A 20,393-nucleotide genomic window follows, 5' to 3' on the forward strand; every position below is an offset into this window, starting at 1 on the left:
TTGCTCCAGAGCAAAGCAAGTCACATATCTTGCCCCTAGTCGCATGGCAAGATATGCGTGGCAGAATATGTGGACAACTACAAATACCCAGGTGTCTGGTTAGACTGTAAACTCTCCTTCCAGACTCACATTAAGCATCTCCAATCCAAAATTAATCTAGAATCAGCTTCCTATTTTGCAACAAAGCATCCTTCACTCATGCTGCCAAACATACCCTCGTAAAACTGACTATCCTTCCAATCCTTGACTTCGGCGATGTCATTTACAAAATAGCCTCCAACACTCTACTCAGCAAATTGGATGCAGTCTATCACAGTGCCATCCGTTTTGTCACCAAAGCCCCATATACTGCACATCACTGCGACCTGTATGCTCTCGTTGGCTGGCCTTCACTTCATATTCGTTGCCAAACCCACTGGCTCCAGGTCATCTATAAGTCTTTGTTAGGTAAAGCCCCYCCCTATTTCAGCTCACTGGTCACCATAGCAGCACCCACCCGTAGCAAGCACTCCAGCAGGTATATTTCACTGGTCATCCCCAAAGCCAATTCCTCCTTCGGCCGCCTCTCCTTCCAGTTCTCTGCTGCCAATGACTGGAACGAACTGAAAAAATCACTSAAGCTGGAGACTCATATCTCCCTCACTAGCTTTAAGCACCAGCTGTCAGAGCAGCTCACAGATCACTGCACCTGTACATAGCCCATCTGTAAATAGCCCATCCAACTACCTCATCCCCATACTGTTATTTATTTTGCTCCTTTGCACCCCAGTATCTCTACTTGCACACTCATCTTTTGCACATCTATCACTCCGGTGTTTAATTGCTATATTGTAATTATTTTGCCACTATGGKRTATTTATTGCCTTACCTCCCTCATCCTACCTCATTTGCACACACTGTATATAGACCTTTTCTTGTATTATTGACTGTGTGTTTGTTTATTCCATGTGTAACTCTGTGTTGTTGTTTGTGTCGCACTGATTTGCTTTATCTTGGCCAGGTCGCAGTTGTAAATGAGAACTTGTTCTCAACTTGCCTACCTGGTGAAAWAAAGAAATACAGAAAATCCTCACAAGTCCACTTCGAGCAACCTCCACCGGTTTCACAGTACCCAACATCTTTTCTATCCAGCCTGAGACTACGGGCTCGGGGGTCTTCAACACATCTGCCACCACAGGTAATTCATTCTCACTCTCGTCAGGTTCAATGTCTGAGCCATCAAAGACAGCAGAATATGGTTTATACTTGGCGCCATTCTTCCTCAACACACATCTTTCCACTACACTCACCTCTTCTCCTTCTTCCTCGCTGTCCATAACCACATCTATCCGTTCACCACGCTCTTGCTACAATAAATTACATTACATTAAAGTTCAAAGTGACATTCTAMGTATCATTAAACCGTTGGGGAAAAGGCTGAATCATAGGTTAGATAGTGTTGGTAAATTATTTTAATGAAACAATAAGAAAACATAAAATTATTCAATTATCTGATTAACACCACAACACCATTTTATCGAGTAGATAGGCTGTGTGCTAATGGCTATTTGCTCCATGTGTCACACTTTATGTGTCATATCATAGATGTCATGTTTACACCAGGGGTGAAAGTAAAGCGGTACGGTCTGGCGTCCACAAAATAAACGGTGGGGGTACGCTGTACCGGTAAAATATGAGCCTATCACAATTTCAATCAAAATGTKAACAAAAAAATGTAGCCTATTATACTCTGTTTTATCATTACCGCATGTCAGAGTCAGGAGCATTTTGCYAATGGACATGAAAACAGGTGGCAAATGCTCCAAAATGTAATGTGGTTTGACGAAAAGAAACACTGAAATTATGCCAAGGCAGAGATGAGTGGCCGACACCGAGATGCACGTAGACAGCAGTGGATGCATACATTCTGGCCTAATAACAAACGCCAAATACCATTACACCTTTTGTTGTTTTGTGTAACAGCTGTCTCTTTCCATTCACCACTGTTTGGAGGCTGGAAATATATTGCGAGTGGGTGAATGTGCGCGGGTAMCCTAGTAAAGGAGCCCTTGTTTGACAATCAGATGAAAACARCATGACTGGTTGTGTTTATGCCATAATAAAAGGTCATACATTTTAAAAGTGAAATGACAAATCTTTACGACTAGGCCCAGAGAGATGCTATTGAATGAATAGGGGTTCTATATGTAGTTCTATGAATAGGCCCATACATTTTATTTCTCGGTATAAGAGGTCTGTACCGGGAAGAAATTAATTAGACTTTCACCTCTGGTTTAAACTCAGTGTATGCATGGGTAGAATGGGACTTGGTCTGCAAACACTACTAAAGGTATGCTGGAATGTGTTGCACGTATCAGTTGAGGTTTGTCTCCATCTTTTGACTMGAAGAGTCTTTCACAGAGGAGCGCTCTGGGCGGCCCTTARGTAAAAGGGCAAGAAACCACAGGAACAAGAAGACACCTGTAGGAGGGATTGAAAAGCAACAAATCACTCAGCGATCACTCAGATTTAAAGCAGTCAATCATATATCTTTCCTTAGAGAGGTTGTGTGTGATAGGATACTGACCTTGGAAGCAGTTGAATATACTGAAGAGGTACAGTCCAGGGAGAGAAAGGGGGCCGTAGGTGCAGAACGCCAGCCCCCATGGTACTCCCAGCACACAGCTGAGACCCAGGACCGTGGCCCAGTCCTTCCACATCCTACCCTTCCCTCTCTGCCCCCAAAGCTTCACCACCACCACACCTAGCATGGCTGTGTTGAAGAGGAAGACCAGGCCCAAGTATCCACTCACTGTGACGTAGCTGACTACCACTCCAGGGCTGTCTGTAGCACTGCTTATCCAACATCTGCAGTTAGACAAGAGTCCATTTGAACCTTTGTTTGTTTTCATGGCTATATATATATTTAAATATTAACTTTCTGTCACAAAATACTGTGAATTGAACCTCACATGTCTGTTGATGAGCCATTATTGGCCCCCTTCATGTAGAAGCTATGTCTTCCGTAGACTCCTGAGAAACCACAGGCCACCACAGTCACAGTGGGTATGCCTGGGATCAAAGACTGCTTTTAGACTATACATTGTATGGTGCAGAATATCACTCAACTGTCAAAGAAAAAAAAATACTTATGAGTGAAACTTGTGATCTCACCCCATCCAAACAGGCTCAGTTTGAGCAGGTATTTCCTGACATAGATGTTGAAGATGCGGACTAACAGCATGTAGAGATGGAAGCCTTCAATGGCCAACCAGGTGAAGGTGGACAGGAGAGCCCAGTGCAGCATCAACCCAAAGGCCAGACAGACACGTCCCTCAGCCCCATCAGCCTCATGCCACACCCACCACTCGCTCAAGAGGTAGGAGAGGTGCAGAAACAGGAGCGCTCCTGTCAGATGCACATGAATACCTATTGAATGTTCAGAACTCCCCTTCCTATGGGGACAGAAAACAAGAGGCTCAGGCCCACAGAGATGTTTATATAATGTGTACCATTTATGCTCTATTTCTMTGATCAGGCCTTTGTCTGTGGACATATTAGAAGGGCTAAAGTGAGTTCTCTTGCTTACCTCTACTTTGAATTTTATTGCTTAATATTTTTGACACGTACGTTTATGAATGTCTACTACTGTGTAGCTGCATTGTGGATGGTTTAACTACTCTGTTTATTTTCAAGGAAGAGAATACTTACCAAAGGCATGTGTACATGACAAGGCTTACTGTTGTGAAAACCACAGAGAATGATGAACCAATGTAGGAGATGTAGCCTAGGTTGGCGGCATTCACAGGGTCTACCGACAACTTTGAGTTCTGTCAGTGGGAAAATAGGATAAGGAATCAAGAGTATGTTYCCAGGTAGGACTGACCATACAAAAAATTATGTCATTATTAAAGTGATAGTACACCCAAATTAACGTTTTGGCGTTGGTGGTACAAAACCAATGCAAGTCAACCTATTTGGTACCTATTTTCATTTTCCGCACTTCATMTCCAAATTATCCTAAAGTATCTACTATTCATTGCACAGCACAATTAACTTACTTATAGATGATTTGGACATGAAGCGCAAAATATGATAAGATCTGTATCATTGCCTTGCATTGGATTTGTGCCAAAAAATGCTAAAACATTAGCATTTGGAAAACATGGCCAGGTTAACCAATCAAAGCATGGATTGCAGTTATACCTTGTCGATGGACTGCTTATAGAGTAAGGAAATCATTATGACATTTTGTCACGTGGGTGAAGTATCCCTTTAAAATGAGTGTTTTGAAGACTTCTATATCAGTCTTTGCATGTCTTACACAGCTATGCTTTGTATAGAGTTATTCAAATAATGAAAGTAATCATCTATTTAAACAACTGTAGCAAGTATTTACCACAAGCACTGCAAAGAAGCTGAGATGGTTGCAGCTGCACACAAACTCTCCGTGAATAAGGGTGGTATTACAACCCTCTGAGCTCCAGTCCCCTGCAGACAGAAAAGCCACAAATGTCACAACCACACACACAAACACCCACACACACAGGAAAATAACATGGTAGTCCACAGCAGTGGTTCAACCACTAAAAGATGAGTCAAGCCATAGCCCCCACCTTCGCCATTATTCTTTTCTGAGTCCTTCCAGAAAACACAAGTCCCTCTCTCAGCCTGAAACAAAGGRAATGTAAAACACACAGTGTGTAAAATGTATGGTTACTTCATTGAAGTATAGACTAGACTAATATTTGTTTTAGAGATGCACAGTCACAGTCTTATTCGTCCAATTAGTGTCTAAAGTTCGAMTGGCCTCCATTCCACAGTTTGTCCATTCACCCACCACATTTGTGTTTCTGAAGGCGATTCTGACAGGCTGGTCAAGGTCACTCACARCGTGGTCCCCCACCCTCACAGCCAGCACAGACTGTCTTAGGACCTCCCCTGATCTATTGCCTCGAACTGGACCAAGCTGTTGGCGACATTGGAGGAAAGTGCAACAGAAAGCAGAAACAGAGGAGCAAATGTCATTCAGAGGTCAAATGTGCCTTTTACTTTCATAAAATCCTTCCTCAAGGGAAACATCTGTATTTAACGAATTCATGATACTAAATCATATATTCATTGTTTTACTGTAGTGATAAATTGTATACCTGATATGGCAGCAGTGATACGATTTTGTCCGTTAATATTGGTTGGTTTCAGCTAAACTAAGAATGGCCTATGAGTCAGTTACCAACCTTGAATAGAGAGCTGTTGAGTACAGCCATAGTAATGTGCACGTAGTCAGTGCTAGTAGAGTCGTTCCTCTTGCTTCTCTGGAGGGCATGTGCAGGGAAGTGCACTCTGTGTCCAGAATCCGTGCCCGCTTCTGCCTATGGTGGAATTATTAACGGACATTTAAATTGTTAGTGCATCGGAAATACCAAAAATTGCGATATGCAACAGTAAAAAAAAAACAAGAGATTAGGCTGTATCTGAAGTCTTTGTTGCTGCACCCCGGTATATATGACTGAACCAGAAGGTTGTGAGATCAACAGCAATGAATTCATGATCTCACCTGATTGGATGAGTTGACAGACCATCTGTAGAAGTTTGGGATGTGCAGTCTGGTCTTTTGAATGCATCTTGTAATTCTATKCTCATAACACCTACCAAAAACACAAATCATCTTAAACGATTTGACCCTTTCTTATYTTCAACTTAATCATTCTAATACATGGATATCAAATCCTGTGTAGCTCAGTTGGTAGAGCATGGTGCTTGCAACACCAGGGTTGTGGGTTTGTTTCCCACAGGGGACCACCAGTATGTAAAAGTGCAAATATGTACGCACTCACTAGTGTAAGTTGCTCTGGATGAGAGCMCTAAATAACAAAAATGTAAACCTAATGGACATTCCCATATGGACTAGGTAGATGTTTAACTGTGTAGCTAAAATGATAAACAGGTACTGACTTTCTTCGTAATATCCATGGCATGTTAAAATCCCCTTACAATAGGGGATGATAGGTGCAGGACTTTTATTGGAGTACCTGGTCCATGGCACTTGGCGAAGACAATCTTCAAGAGCATCTTTACAGTTTGGAAGATGGTCTGGAAACGTTATCGACAAGGTTAGCCATTATGGTGCATGTATCACTCTGAAAATGACTKAAATCCATACAAGGTACCAATGCTTCATTTCAAGACAACCACATCAAAACAACCAGATGAAAAAACACTGTAGGCACTCTAGCACTAAAGCCAATGCGGGTGACAAAACCTCAGTGGGGACCACGTCAATCAGGGGTGGCAAACCCTGGTCCTCGAGAGCCGCAGTGAGTGCAAGCTTTTTTTCAGCCCAGTTGAGACACACCTGGTTGAACTAATCACGTATATTTAACAGACCTTGATTAGGTATCTTTTTTGTATATGACAGCTCTCCAGGCCAGGGTTGTCCACCKCAGATATAAGTAATGCACTTTAATATTTAACTGGTCAACCCATTTTCACTGATGTCCATGAATTTTCAAACATGTTTACATAACCTTGACCTATACTCATCCACACATGCCATCCATTTTAACACCTGATCAACACATAGAAACAAAACAGGAGCTTACCATTGGTACTCAGGGTTGCAGGGATGRATATAKATATGAGAATTAAATCACTGATCTTCATCACTCTTTCTTTCAGTCTGTGACCGCTGATGGGTTAATGGTCTGTCTTCTTTGTTGATCTTTGCTCGTGTGTTGATGCTTCCTGATTTCATATCATCACAACAATTAGAGAGGGGGTTGGACATATTTGTACATGCAGGAAGTCATTTCAAAACTGGAGGAATACAAGTAGGCTATTGTAAACACAGCATGGAATGAATACAGCACTTTTATTAGTGGTTGATTCAATTTGTTATCATACAACATAAAATCATCAAGAATAACACAATAAAGCTTAAAAGCATATTTCCTTTGTAGTAATTTTTTTTTTGGGGGGGGGGTTGGTGTTTGAGTGGTTAATGTTAGGTAAATGAATATATTAAAATAATTTCAGTTAGAATCAGAAACAAATCCTAGATGGTGGCATTTCTCTGATACGGATTTCATCGTTACAACATCTCTAAGACTCATTCTGCCACTCACCAGAAAATCACTWGAAAAGAGGATGTCTCTGTTTCCCAATCATAAGGAAATGGTCAAATGTGAGTGAGTTTGAGAACCTACTGCTCACAGTGAGASACTTTCTGCAGAAGTGATATTATTTCAAATGTAAAAAACATMACCAGATTGCAACACATTTTCCATAGTTGGTTAGACTGTGGAAAAGCAAGAGATAGATTGTGAAACTAATAATGACGAGGCTGTGTGAAAAGGTCTATCACATAAGCGTGCTTTGTCTCAACGTGTATTATGTGGGCTTTATCCTAAAATTCAGAAAAACCTAGGTAACAGTTTACYTTTTCTTGCACTATGTCATCAAGATCGCACAAACTCCCTTTGATGGTACATGGACTTTCTTCTTGTAAAACATAGGAACTAATTTGAAACAGGAAACTAAATCCTTTGGTTAATTATGCAACAGTCAGTTCAGCAACTTGAGATCGCATATTAATGAAGGTTGATAATCATAAACAACATACACTTCAAATGAAGTCATTCTCTCAAAGCACTTTCCCAATAAATACATTGGAATGATACAGAAGAAAATACATCAACACAACTTTATATATTTATTTATTTATTTAACTAGACAAGTCAGTTAACAAATTCTTATTTACAATGACGGCCTACCAAAAGGCAAAAGGCCTCCTGTGGGGACGGGATTTTAAAAAATGAATAAATATAAATATAGGACAAAACACACATCACGYCAAGAGAGGCAACACAACACTACATAAAGAGAGACCTAAGACAACAACATAGCAAGGCGGCAACACATGACAACACAGCATGGTAGCAACACAACATGGTAGCAGCACAAAACATGGTACAAACATTATTGGGCACAGACAACAGCACAAAGGGCAAGAAGGTAGAGACAACAATACATCACGCAAAGCAGCCACAACTGTCAGTAAGAGTGTCCATGATTGAGTCTTTGAATGAAGAGATTGAGATAAAACTGTCCAGTTTGAGTGTTTGTTGCAGCTRGATCCAGTCGCCAGCTGCAGTGAACTGAAAAGACGAGCGACCCAGGGATGTGTGTGGGGACCTTTAACAGAATGTGACTGGCAGAACGGCTGTTGAATGTGGAGGATGAGGGCTGCAGTAGATATCTCAGATAGGGGGGAGTGAGGCCTAAGAGGGTTTTATAAATAAGCATCAACCAGTGGGTCTTGCAACGGGTATACAGAGATGACCAGTTTACAGAGGAGTATAGAGTGCAGTGATGTGTCCTATAATGAGCATTGGTGGCAAATCAGATGGCCGAATGGTAAAGAACATCTAGCCGCTTGAGAGAGCACCCTCACCTGCTGATCTATAAATMATGTCTCTCTAATCTAGCATGGGTAGGATGGTCATCTGAATCAGGGTTAGTTTGGTAGCTGGGGTGAAAGAAGAGCGATTACGATAGAGGAAACCAAGTCTAGATTTAACTTTAATCTGCAGCTTTGATATGTGCTGAGAGTGTACCGTCTAGCCATACTCCCAAGTACTTGTTTGAGGTGACTACCTCTTAGATGGCAAGGGGAATGATATTTGTGAAAGAGAAAGAAAGAGACAATGCACATGCCATTAGACACAAAGCAAAAACTCCCCTTGCCATCGAAGTAGATATGAGTGATCTCCATTGTGGACAGACATTGTTTACTGGTAGGGGTTGTTGCTAGGGAACATCTCCTCCTTGGGTTTGGCTGTAGAGGTGTTCAGAGCTGCTGATGTGCTCCTGTCTTTCCTGGCAGTGCCACAGATCCATAGGAATATAAAGAATCCTTAGAGAGAGAAACACAGACAGATCATCACCCAGACTCCACCCACACAGGTGCTCAATAATAGGTGCTTTCAAACTATTCAAGATCATGGGGCTGGTCACAGGGCCAATTTTCTCTACCTGTCACTCCTCTCCCTTTGTACATAATCTTATTTGATCTCCACTCTCTTCCCTTCACCCCCTCTACATCAGCTTTACTATCTCTTTCTGTCCCTGTCTTTCGTGATGTTCCCTGGGTCACCTTGGAGGGAGTTGAAAATGCTGAACAGGTAGAGGATGGGAAGGTTGACATAGCCYTAGCTGAAGAAGGCCAGGCCCCAGGTGATGCCCAGCAGGCAGGTCAGACCCAGGACGGTGCAGATGTCCTTCCAGGCCAGGCTTGCCTTCCCAGGCTTGCCCTTACTGTCATAGCACTGRAGCTGGCAGATCCGGGTGGTCACCATTAACAGAATTCCAGAGTTAAAGACAAAGATGAGGGTGAAGTAGGCCAGGTTCATACCGTAGAAGAAGGGGATGTCCATGATCCAGCAGCTGCAGCAGAATTGTTTTAAATGCAGTGACACAGTGATTAAACAGAGATTCTATTGGACAAACTGCATCTGGTCTTTACCAAACACATAATCACCTTGTCCTTAACGTTCACCTATTGATCTCCACATTAGGAGCATAGCTATACTGTACATTGGGCCACCCATGAAATTGTATTGATAAGAGAAAGATAACATTTACTCACATTGTATTTGTCTGGTTAGTGTCTGCCATAGTAATTTTTGTAGGTCCATATAATGGTTTGATATCCTTGACTGCCAATGAAACTCCCACAATGATACCAGGGACCCCTGAACAGTGCACACACAGGATGAGTGTATTCACATATCTGACCCCGGTTCCATGTACGCAATGTCTTGTCCCACTATCTCTCACCTGAAAGAGCATGTTTATAACTGATTCACTTACCCCAGCCAATGGCAGACAGCTTGGCCATATAGTGTCGGTAGTAAGTGTTGAACACCTTGACCAGGAGGAGATACAGGTGGACCGCTTCAATGGCCATCCAGGTGAAACAGCTGAGGAGGCTGTAATGAATGGCCGCCGCAATGAAGATACACACGCCCCTGATGTTCAGGCTGGCCCCCCACTCGTTGAGCAGGAAAGAGGTGTTGAGCAGAAACAAAGCCCCGCTTAGTGACACGTGGATGCTGTTGGCGTTGTCCACCCTGGAGTTCCTAAAGTAAGGGTACAACAGTATCAGACAGCTGATATAACAGGGTGGAGAGATGACTAGTACGTGCGCAGTCATCTATACAGACGCAGGGATAAGTACACGGGCCATGCTGAAATAGACACGGGATGAAACATACAACGGAAGTGATCCAATTCAAAATTGAGAAAGAAGGAAAAAGTGGGCGCGTGACATTTTGGTGAGGTGGGGGTCACATACATGGTAAGGACGTAGGTGAGGAAGGATARGGCGGTGAAGAAGGCAGACAAGCCACAGCCAATATAGCTGATGTAAGACAAGACCTGCCAGTGCACACTGCCAATAGATAGGTCAGCGATCTGGAGGGGATAAGAATGGATAAGGCATGACGACTAACACCAGATGACATTTATGATAGAATGATGTAGATAGATCAATGGATTCAATATAAATCAATCACCAGCAGCACGGCAAACGGGGTAGCGTGGTTACAGATGCACTCCACCACACTGTCGTTGATCTTAGTAACACATCCATCCGTTTTCCAAAAGACAGTGTCTGGGAGGCTTATGTTCCCTTTTTGGAAGAGAATACCCTTTTTAGTCATTCACAAATGCAGTCGCTATGTGTACAGCTTATATTGTCATATGAGACAACAACAAAATGTTATGCAAAGGACTGTGGTATTCAAAGGACTGTGGTATGCAAAGGACTGTGGTATGCAAAGGACTGTAGTTGTATGCAAACACTGTTACTACTGGAACAGAAATATACCCACCATATTCATTGAAATATTGACATGACAGGCTGTAATTCACCTGTAGAGAAAAACCACTGATACGGTAATGCAATAATAGAATCAACGGTGAACTACAGTGAGAAACAAAAGTATTGGGACAGTGACACATTTTTGTTGATGTTTTGGCTCTGTTCTCCAGATTTGATGACAATGAGGTTAAWGTGCAGACTGTCKGCTTTCATTTGAGGGTATTTTCATCCATATCGGGTGAACCGTCTATAAATAATAATAATGACAGGTGAGAACGTTACAGACGTACAAATATCATACCGCTATGACATGCTAAACTTTCACCATTAAAATAACAGGGGAGGGTAGCATTTTTGTGAGGGGAATGATATTTGTGCGTCTGTAACTTTCTCACTCATCATTATTCACGATTGATTCAGGACTATCCGTAATCATMGTAGCATCCACATTAATGTGTTAAAGTGTTTAGAAACATACTCTATTGTTATTTACAATAAAAGTGACTCCAAAGTGACACAATACATTATTTACCATTCCTTTCTATTGGGCACAAAGTAATCTGAAACGCAAKCAAAACAAACAAGAAATGCATCCAACAAGTTTGTAGATTCACAAGCTTGATGTAATCATTGCGTGCTAGGAATATGGGACCAAATACTKAACTTTTGACTACTTTAWTTAATACACATATAAATGAATTAKTCRCAATACCWTTGGTCCCCTAAAATGGAGAGACTATGTACAAAAAGMGKTGTAATTTCTAAACAGTTCARCCGATATGGATGAAAATACCCTAAAATTAAAGCTGACAGTCTGAACTTTAACCTCATAYWCATTGGCTCTGTACTCATAGTTCTGGAGTACAGAGCCAAAAACACCAAAAATGTTGTTTTGTACAGGAACATCCTAAATCGTATGATGACAATTTACTGGTATTATAGMGTCAAGCAATTTGAACTTCATCTTCAGTGGAGTGGTCAAGTTCTCAAGTCGTCTGCCGCCATCCACCTCTATCCGCATGACCCTGGTTCTCACGAGTTCCTCTTTAAACTGGATAGAAGAGGGTGATAATGACTTGGAGGATTATGAGGGTTGCGATTTCATGAAAGCCTCGTCCATCAAATCACAAAATGTTTAATTTATTTAAATTGATTGAATTGGAAGAATGATTGAATTGAATTATAGAATAGATGCACTATATGAGAAGTCCTACCAAGAACTGATTGGGTGATTTATAGGTGACCACMGCCACTTTCCTCTTCCCCTCTGGGATGTTCTGGAGTGCATCAATAGGGATCCATATTTCCGAAATGTAAGAGTTGTTCTCAGGGAGATGCTAAAGGATTTCAGCGAGAAAATAAGTACCGTGCTGACATACTATACTCATTCTCATTAGAGGGTCCCCTTCTGCAGTCAGAGTATTACAATATGTACATAAAATATACACAGACAACATATTTATTCAGGACATARAATACCGTTCAAAAGTTTGGYGTCACTTAGAAATGTCCTTGTTTTTGAAAGAAAAGCACAGTTTTTGTCCATTAAATTAACATCAAATTGATCAGAAATACAGTAAAGACATTGCTAATGTTGTAAATGACTATTGTAGCTGGAAACGGATGATTTTTAATGGAATATCTACATAGGCATTATCAGCAACCATCAGTCCTGTGTTCCAATGGCACGTTGTGCTAGCTAATCCAAGTTTATAATTTTAAAAGGATAATTGATCATTAGAAAACKCTTTTCGCAATTATGTTAGCTGATTAATGAAGCAATAAAACTAGCCTTCTTTAGACTAGTTGAGTAAATGGAGCATCAGCATTTGTGGGTTCGATTACAGGCTCAAAATGGCCAGAAACAATTAACTTTCTTCTGAAACTCATCAGTCTATTCTTGTTCTGAGAAATGAAGGRTATTCCATGCGAGAAACTGCCAAGAAACTGAAGATKTCGTACAACGCTGTGTACTAGTCCCTTCACAGAACAGCGCAAACTGGCTTTAACCAGAATAGAAAGAGGAGTGGGAGGCCCCGGTACACAACTGAGCAAGAGGACAAGTACATTAGAGTGTCTAGTTTGAGAAACAGACGCCTCACAAGTCCTCAACTGGCAGCTTCATTAAATAGTACTCGCAAAACACCAGTCTCAACGTCAACAGTGAAGAGGCAACTCRGGGATGCTGGCCTTCTAGGCCAGTTTTAWTGCTTCTGTAATCAGCATGACAGTTTTTAGCTGTTCTAACATAATTGCAAAAGGYTTTTCTAATGGTCAATTTGCCTTTTAAAATGATAAACTTGGACTAGCTAACACAATGTGCCATTGGAACACAGGAGTYYTGGTTGCTGATAACGGGCCTCTGTACACCTATGTAGATYTTCCATTAAAAATCATCTGTTTCCAGCTACAATAGTCATTTARAACATTAACAATGTCTACACTCTATTTCTGATCAATTTAATGTTATTTTAATGGCCAACATATTTGCTTTTCTTTCAATAACAAGAACATTTCTAAGTGACCCCAAACTTTTGTACGGTAGTGTATACATTTGGCATTTACACATGCTCTATAGGTTGGGTACCTCTCTGACCTCAATCTGAAACAAGATGCCCAAACACAAACCCAGATAAAAGCAGCCCTACCTCTGGAACTTTTATGTGCAGCATCTTGTCATCAGCACTGGTTAGGTTGGCCAGGTTGAACACAGTCAGAGCCAGATCCCTGAGGTCGTAGTACACAGACTCTCCAGTGAATGAGATGTTCATGATSCTGTGTATGAGGCCCCGTTCAGCGCTGCAAGTACAGCACAGATACAGGGCAGGTTATCAAAGTTACGTCTCTGTCAGAAGTAAATGGAAATAGGTTGGCTGGTTACTTACCCAATAAACATCATCCTCATGGTCAGATTGTTATTAAACAGGTCTGCACACATACTTCGTATGTTCAAGATCCTTCTAAGTTCCTTTGGACCTTCACTGGGATGGTCTTGTATCTCTCTCACCAGGGCATTGATCGCTGTCTCTGTACAATTGGTGACTTCACACGTGGATGAAGCTGAGGGACAAAAAAAGAGCCTTGTACTAACATTACAGTTTAGGAGGGGTTATATCAAACCTATGACATTACAGAGGAATCACAGCTACAGTTTCACATTTCATCCAGAATTTCTATATTGTGAATATACAAACAAAATAAGTTGACTTGCTCACATATGTTGAAGATGAACTTGCTGATTGAGTTATTGACCAAAGAAATCGGCACCGTCCGACAGTCAGTTAGGTTCATTGAGGTCACATTCATTGAGGTGCAATCAACATAGCTTTCACTGGACGCCCAAAAGCATTTCAAAGTATCCTCAGCTTTATCGTTGATGGTGATCTTCTCTTGTAGAATCTTTATTGCCATTGAAATCACCCCAGTTGTGGTGTTTAAATAAAAGGTATTGTCTATGGAAATGAAATAGCATGTATTATTATCATTTGGTTGATATCCCATAATTCAAATGAGGAGTTACACCAACCATGAACGGGGTTATTTACAACTTTTTGCCTAATTATTACAACAGTATAAAATAATACGCCAATTGTACCAATATCAAATCAAACTTTATTTGACACATGCYCCGAATACAACAAGTGTAGACCTTACCGTGAAATGCTTCCTTAACCAACAGCGCAGTTCAAGAAGAGTTAAGAAAATATTTACCAAATAAACTAAAGTAAAAAATAATAAAATAACAATAACGAGGCTATATACAGGGGGTACCGGTACCGAGTCAGTGTGTGGGGGTACAGGTTAGAGGTAATTTGTACATGTAGGTAGGGGTGAAGTGACTATGCAAAGATAATAAACAGCGATAGCAGCAGGTACAAAACAAATGGAGCGGAAGGGGGGGGGGGGGTCAATGTAATAAGTCTGGTGGCCATTTGATCAATTGTTCAGCAGTTTTATGGCTTGGGGGTAAGAAGCTGTTAGCCTTTTGGTCCTGGACTTGGCGCTCCGGTACTGCTTGCCGTGCGGTAGCAGAGAAAACACTCTATGACTTGGGTGACTGGAATCTCTGACAATTTTATGAGCTTTCCTCTGACACTGCATATTATATAGGTCCTGGATGGCAGGAAGCTTGGCCCCAGTGATGTACTGGACCGTACGCACTACCTTCTGTAGTGACTTACGGTCAGATGCCGAGCAGTTGCCATACCAGGCGGGATGCAACCGGTCAGGATGCTCTCAATGGTGCAGCTGTAGAACTTTTTGAGGATCTTGGGACCCATGCCAAATCTTTTCAGTCTCCTGAGGGGGAAAATGTTTTGTCGTGCCCTCTTCACAACTGTCTTGGTGTGTTTGGACCATGATAGTTCATTGGTGATGTGGACACCAAGGAACTTGAAACTCTCGACCCGCTCCACTACAACCCGTTGATGTTAATGGAGGCCTGTTCGGCCCGCCTTTCCTGTAGTCCACAATCAGCTCCTTTGTCTTGCTCACGTTGAGGAGAGGTTGTTGTCCTGGCACTACACTGCCAGTTCTCTGACCTCCTTCCTATAGGCTGTCTCATCGTTGTCAGTGATCAATATCAACACAAATCAAGTGTACTTAAGTCCTCCCTATCAATACTTTATACAATATTTGGTCCACAGGAGGTTGGTGGCACCTTAATTGGGGAGGACGGGCTCGTGGTAATGACTGGAGCGGAATAGGTGGAATGGTAGCAAATACATCAAACACATGGTTTCCATTCCATTAGCTCTGTTCCACCCATATTATGAGCCATCCTCCCCTCAGCAGCCTCCACTGATTTGGTCCCACAGTGCATTAAAATGAAACACAGTTTGAGATCATTAGTGTGTTAGTACCCTGAATTTGAGCAATTCATAGCCAGTGTTCCAGATATCAGTAGGAGTAGATGCAGAGGAAACATTGTGGCTGTTTTAAGGGTAGAACAGTACAAAATATGAATGACAAAAACATACATTACAAAGTCATCCTTGTCTTCAACATACTGTCATAGCCCTTACCACTCATTCAACATCACACTCAGTAAAGTACACTATACAGCCTGAGAATTACATTTCAGCTTGACACCTAGGCTAACACTACTTAATACCACAACGTATGCCTAACACATTCTGTTTGTTTTCAACAATGCGTCAGCACTAACAAAACCTAGCCATGCTTTCTGATTATCAACACAGTGATGTCTGCTTATTACCAGACATATCATTTTGCCATCACTCAGGTAAGATACCGACACAACATTATCAAGTTAAATAAAGGTTAAAAAAAATGTTAACAAAAAATCTACTCAATGGCTGAACTTTACAACGACAAAATATAATTGAATCATATTCCTCACACACAAACACATACACTTACTTACATGCTAGGAGTTGATTTCACTCACAATTTGATGTCCTTTTGGGGTGAGAAAATGGTCCGTCAAACCACTGTGTGCTTGGTAGAGAGAACACAATAAAATCCCTTCTCTTCTAATGTTAGCTTATGTCATGATTGTTCATGGTCATATATCATTTTGTGACTGCAAAATGTACGTTTATGTTACCTTTAGAGGAACCTGGTGGCATTGCATTTGTTTTATGCAAATCTAGTCCGAACTTCAGCTTGCTCGAGCCGAGCATCAATGAATAGGCTATAGTTCAGCTTACGTCAACATATGTATTTTCTGTGGCAGTTTTATCAACTAGTGAGGGATAGGATCTCACAGCATTACATCAGATCCTGTCGGCTCACATGATTTATAGTTGAACAAACCACACACGAAAARAGTACTGATAACACCTTCCTTCATTCCATAACTAAACAATGACATGCTATTGTATTGGTACAAAACAAGTGGGTGGTTTGTAGACACTTTCGAAGGTCCACAGTTTAGAGCAAGTATTCTCWAAATAAAAAATCTCAATAAAGTTTGAAATGAACATTGATAACAATAGTGCTGGATTGGTTGACAACAGACTTTTGTTCTCAGGCAGATCTGGTATTGATAATGTGAGTGTCARTGCCAGGTTGGCTGTCCTCAGTCTACCATTTGAACACACAAAACCAGAGGAAGATGAAAAAAACGTACAAAAGAAGATGACACATTTTACTCTTCGAGACAGAACTTCATTACAGTATTCAGTCGACCTCTCACAACCCACACAATATATTCCAAATGTCAATACAATACAAAGTTGTCATTTTCTGTAAAAGCTGTAAAAGCACTACAAACAACTTCCAGAAGGTTTAAAATGTGTTGCAAGTGTTGGTGAGTTCACACAAAACGTGAAAAAGTGGTTCATGGAACAGCAGGGTATGAACCTTTTTTGTTGCTGTTTGTACTATTTGGTTGTTTGTATCAAATCAAATCAAATTGTATTTGTCACATCCGTCGAATAKAACAGTTGTAYTCCTTACAGTGAAATGCTTACTTACAAGCCCTTAACCAACAATGCTTTAAGAAGTTAAGAAGAAAAATGTGTTCAGTAAAAAATAGATAAGTAGAAAAATGTAAAATAAAAGTAACAAATAATTAAACAGCAGCAGTAAAATAACAATAGTAAGGCTATACAGTATACAGGGGGTACCAGTACAGAGTCAATGTGCGGGGGCACCGGTTAGTRGAGGTAATTGAGGTAATATGATCTGATCTGTTTCACCTGTCTTTGTGTTTGTCTCCACCCCCCTCCAGGTGTCGCCCATCTTCCCCATTATCCCTAGTACCTTAGTTCTCTGTCTGTTGCCAGTTTATTTTGTTTGTCAAGCCTACCAGCGTTTTCCCCCTTGCTTCTGTCTGTTTCTGTACATGTAGGTAGAATTAAAGTGACCATGCATAGATAATAAACAGAGCGTAGCAGCAGCGTAAAAGAGGGGTCTGGGTAGCCTTTTGATTAGCTGTTCAGGAGTTTTAAGGCTTGGGAATAGAAGCTGTTAAGAAGCCTTTTGGACCTAGACTTGGCACTCCAGAGGGCATAGAGTGATTTCTTATAAGCTTCCGGGTTAGTGTCCCGCTCCTTYAAAGCGGCAGCTCTACCCTTTAGCTCACTGATGTGGTGTACTCCTCAATGTCATCAGAAGAATCCAGGAACATATTCCAGTTTGTGCTAGCAAAACAGTCCTGTACACCACATCATCTGCTTCATCTGACCACTTCCACGTTGACTGAGTCACTGGTGCATCCTGCTTTAGTTTTTGTTTGTAAGCAGGAATCAGGAGGATAGAATTATGGTCAGATTTTCCAAATGGAGGGCGGGGGAGAGCTTTGTATGCGTCTCTGTGTGTGGAGTAAAMGTGGTCTAGAATTTTTRCCCCTCTGGTTGCACATTTAACATGCTGGTAGAAATTAGGTTAAACGGATTTGAGTTTCCCTGCATTAAAGTCCCRGGCCACTAGGAGCGCCGCCTCTGGATGAGCGTTTTCCTGTTTGCTTATGGCCMTATACAGCTCATTGAGTGCGGTCTTAGCGCCAGCATCYGTTAGTGGTGGTATGTAGACAGSTACGAAAAATACAGATGAAAACTCTCTTGGTAAATAGTGTGGTCTACAGCTCATCATGAGGTACTCTACCTCAGGCGAGCAAAACCTTGAGACTTCCTTAGATTTCATGCACCAGCTGTTGTTTACAAAAAATACATAGACATCCACTCATTTTCTTACCAGAGGCTGCTGTTCTATCCTGCCGAAGAAGCTTAAAACCCYCCAGCTGTATGTTATTCATATCGTCGTTCAGCCACGACTCGGTGAAACATAAGATATTACAGTTTTTAATGTCCCATTGGTAGGGTATACGTGATCGTAGTTCGTCTATTTTATTATGGATTGATTGTACATTTGCTACTAGGACCGAAGGTAAAGGTAGATTACCCTTTCGGCGACGGATCCTAACAAGGCACCCGGATCTTCATCCACGATACCTCCGTCTCTTTCTCCTGTGAATTACGGGGATAAGGGCCTTGTCGGGCATCTGTAGTAAATCCTTCCCGTCCGACTCGTTGAAGAAAAACTATTCCTCCAGTACGGGGTGAGTAATCGCTGTCCTGATATCTAGAAGCTCTTTTCGGTCATAAGACACGGTGGCAGAAACATTATGTACAAAATAACTTACAAATAAAAACATTCACAATAGCACAATTGGTTACGGGATCGTAAAACGACAGCCATCTCGTACGGCACCGTTATTATTGCTTACTGTTTACAGTCATACAACCAGTTTCAGGTTGTAAAGTGCAATCTCACCCCATCCTGCCAGGCTCAGTTTGAGCAGGTATCTCCTGACATTGATGTTGAAGACACGGACCAGCAACAGGTAAAGGTGGAAGCCTTRGATTGCTGTCCATGTGAAGGTGGCCAGTAGAGAGTAATGCAGAAGGACAGCAACATAGATACATGGCCCAGAGGAGGATGATGCTGCTTCCTGCTAGCTGGGCAGGATGTGCAGGTTGAGGAGGATCAGGGCCACAGACAGGTTGATATGCACCTTCAGGGAGATGTCTGTGCATGTACCGCTGAACAATGGAATAGAGAAAGAGTATGGTGAAAACAAGGTCCGTTGCTTTACAAATGTAATTTAATCTGCTCCCTCCATTTCATGTACATCTTGGTGTCACTTTCTGATGACGTCAYACTTATGACAAACCAGGGGTTCCTGTGAGGAGCTGACCATGACGCCCAGAGTGTGACATACCTTTGAGTGGCGCACAGAAAGATTGTGACCACCAGGAAGAACAGAGACAGACTGCAGCCAATCAGAGTGATGTAGCTTAGGATCTCCTGATCGCTTTCAGAGATGGAGACACCTAAACGCAGGAAAATACAACTAATGCTACAGTGTATCTTAGTAGATGGGTATACTTCACTGACTTTTGTTTTTATTCTCTTCCCTTTAAGAAGAGTGCTTATGCTGTGATAAGGAAACGAAGGAAGGACTGTGGTCGTTGTAAAGTTGTCTACCATCAGCACAGCAAAATYTGAGGTGGTCACATGAGCACACCACACGGCCCTCGTCTCTCTTCCACTCTGTGGTGCAGTCATCCTGGTAGAACTCTAAACATTCATTTGTACAGAGGAAACACAGCCATGTGATATCACATGAATTGATACCTTAAGGGTATAAAAAGTTTCATAACAGTATTATAATGAGTAATATAACATTTCATATTGGCACTTACCGTTGGTTGAAAAATTAAAGCATTGACAAAAGATGGTTGTTTGTCAGCCTATGAACAACAACAGAAATGAGTCATCTAAGTTTATATTCTTGCCACTATCACAGTCATAGACTGGTGTAGGTAGCTGAGAGTTGATATTGCACTCACCTGACTTTCCAATGTGGGGCTCTGTAGAGGCATGGAGAAGTTGATCTTGTCCTGCAGACCTGAAACTGTCTTCATGCTCACAGCCAGACCTACTACTTGGCCATCAAGAAGCCCCAATGGCTAGAGGAACGTTTCAAAATACGGCTAAACTGAAATAAATAAGCATGGTACTAAAAACCCACACAGGCACACACACGCATGCATGCACGCAC

General features: G+C 41.6%; 1 protein-coding gene, 1 long non-coding RNA gene and 1 pseudogene across 4 annotated transcripts; all 3 read right to left on the reverse strand.

The window, feature by feature from the left end:
- Positions 1-1,647: 1,647 nt before the first annotated feature.
- Positions 1,648-6,741, reverse strand: LOC111969282 (adhesion G protein-coupled receptor G3). 3 transcript variants are annotated; one of them, XM_023995314.2, is made up of 12 exons: positions 6,582-6,741; positions 6,012-6,072; positions 5,537-5,627; positions 5,217-5,351; positions 4,820-4,948; positions 4,596-4,650; positions 4,379-4,470; positions 3,691-3,809; positions 3,154-3,434; positions 2,952-3,012; positions 2,567-2,847; positions 1,648-2,460 (listed from the first exon to the last, which is right to left on the reverse strand). In XM_023995314.2, exons 1-12 carry the CDS (start codon positions 6,640-6,642, stop codon positions 2,354-2,356), a joined length of 1,473 nt encoding a protein of 490 aa, XP_023851082.1. In that variant the 5' UTR covers positions 6,643-6,741; the 3' UTR covers positions 1,648-2,353. The 3 variants fall into 3 exon arrangements, with proteins under 3 accessions (XP_023851082.1, XP_023851081.1, XP_023851083.1); XM_023995313.2 differs by having other exon boundaries at positions 2,952-3,051; XM_023995315.2 differs by having other exon boundaries at positions 2,952-3,051; positions 5,935-6,072; positions 6,582-6,712.
- Positions 6,742-7,725: 984 nt separating this feature from the next.
- LOC111969564 (adhesion G-protein coupled receptor G2-like) lies at positions 7,726-14,309 on the reverse strand (annotated as a pseudogene).
- Positions 14,310-16,672: 2,363 nt separating this feature from the next.
- LOC139028280 (uncharacterized) lies at positions 16,673-20,126 on the reverse strand. The gene is made up of 3 exons (XR_011480462.1): positions 20,035-20,126; positions 19,551-19,909; positions 16,673-19,371 (listed from the first exon to the last, which is right to left on the reverse strand). It is a non-coding gene; the product is annotated as an uncharacterized lncRNA (long non-coding RNA).
- Positions 20,127-20,393: the final 267 nt, after the last annotated feature.

Source organism: Salvelinus sp. IW2-2015, linkage group LG10 (genome assembly GCF_002910315.2).
Source record: "Salvelinus sp. IW2-2015 linkage group LG10, ASM291031v2, whole genome shotgun sequence".
Classification (NCBI taxonomy): Eukaryota; Metazoa; Chordata; class Actinopteri; order Salmoniformes; family Salmonidae; genus Salvelinus; species Salvelinus sp. IW2-2015.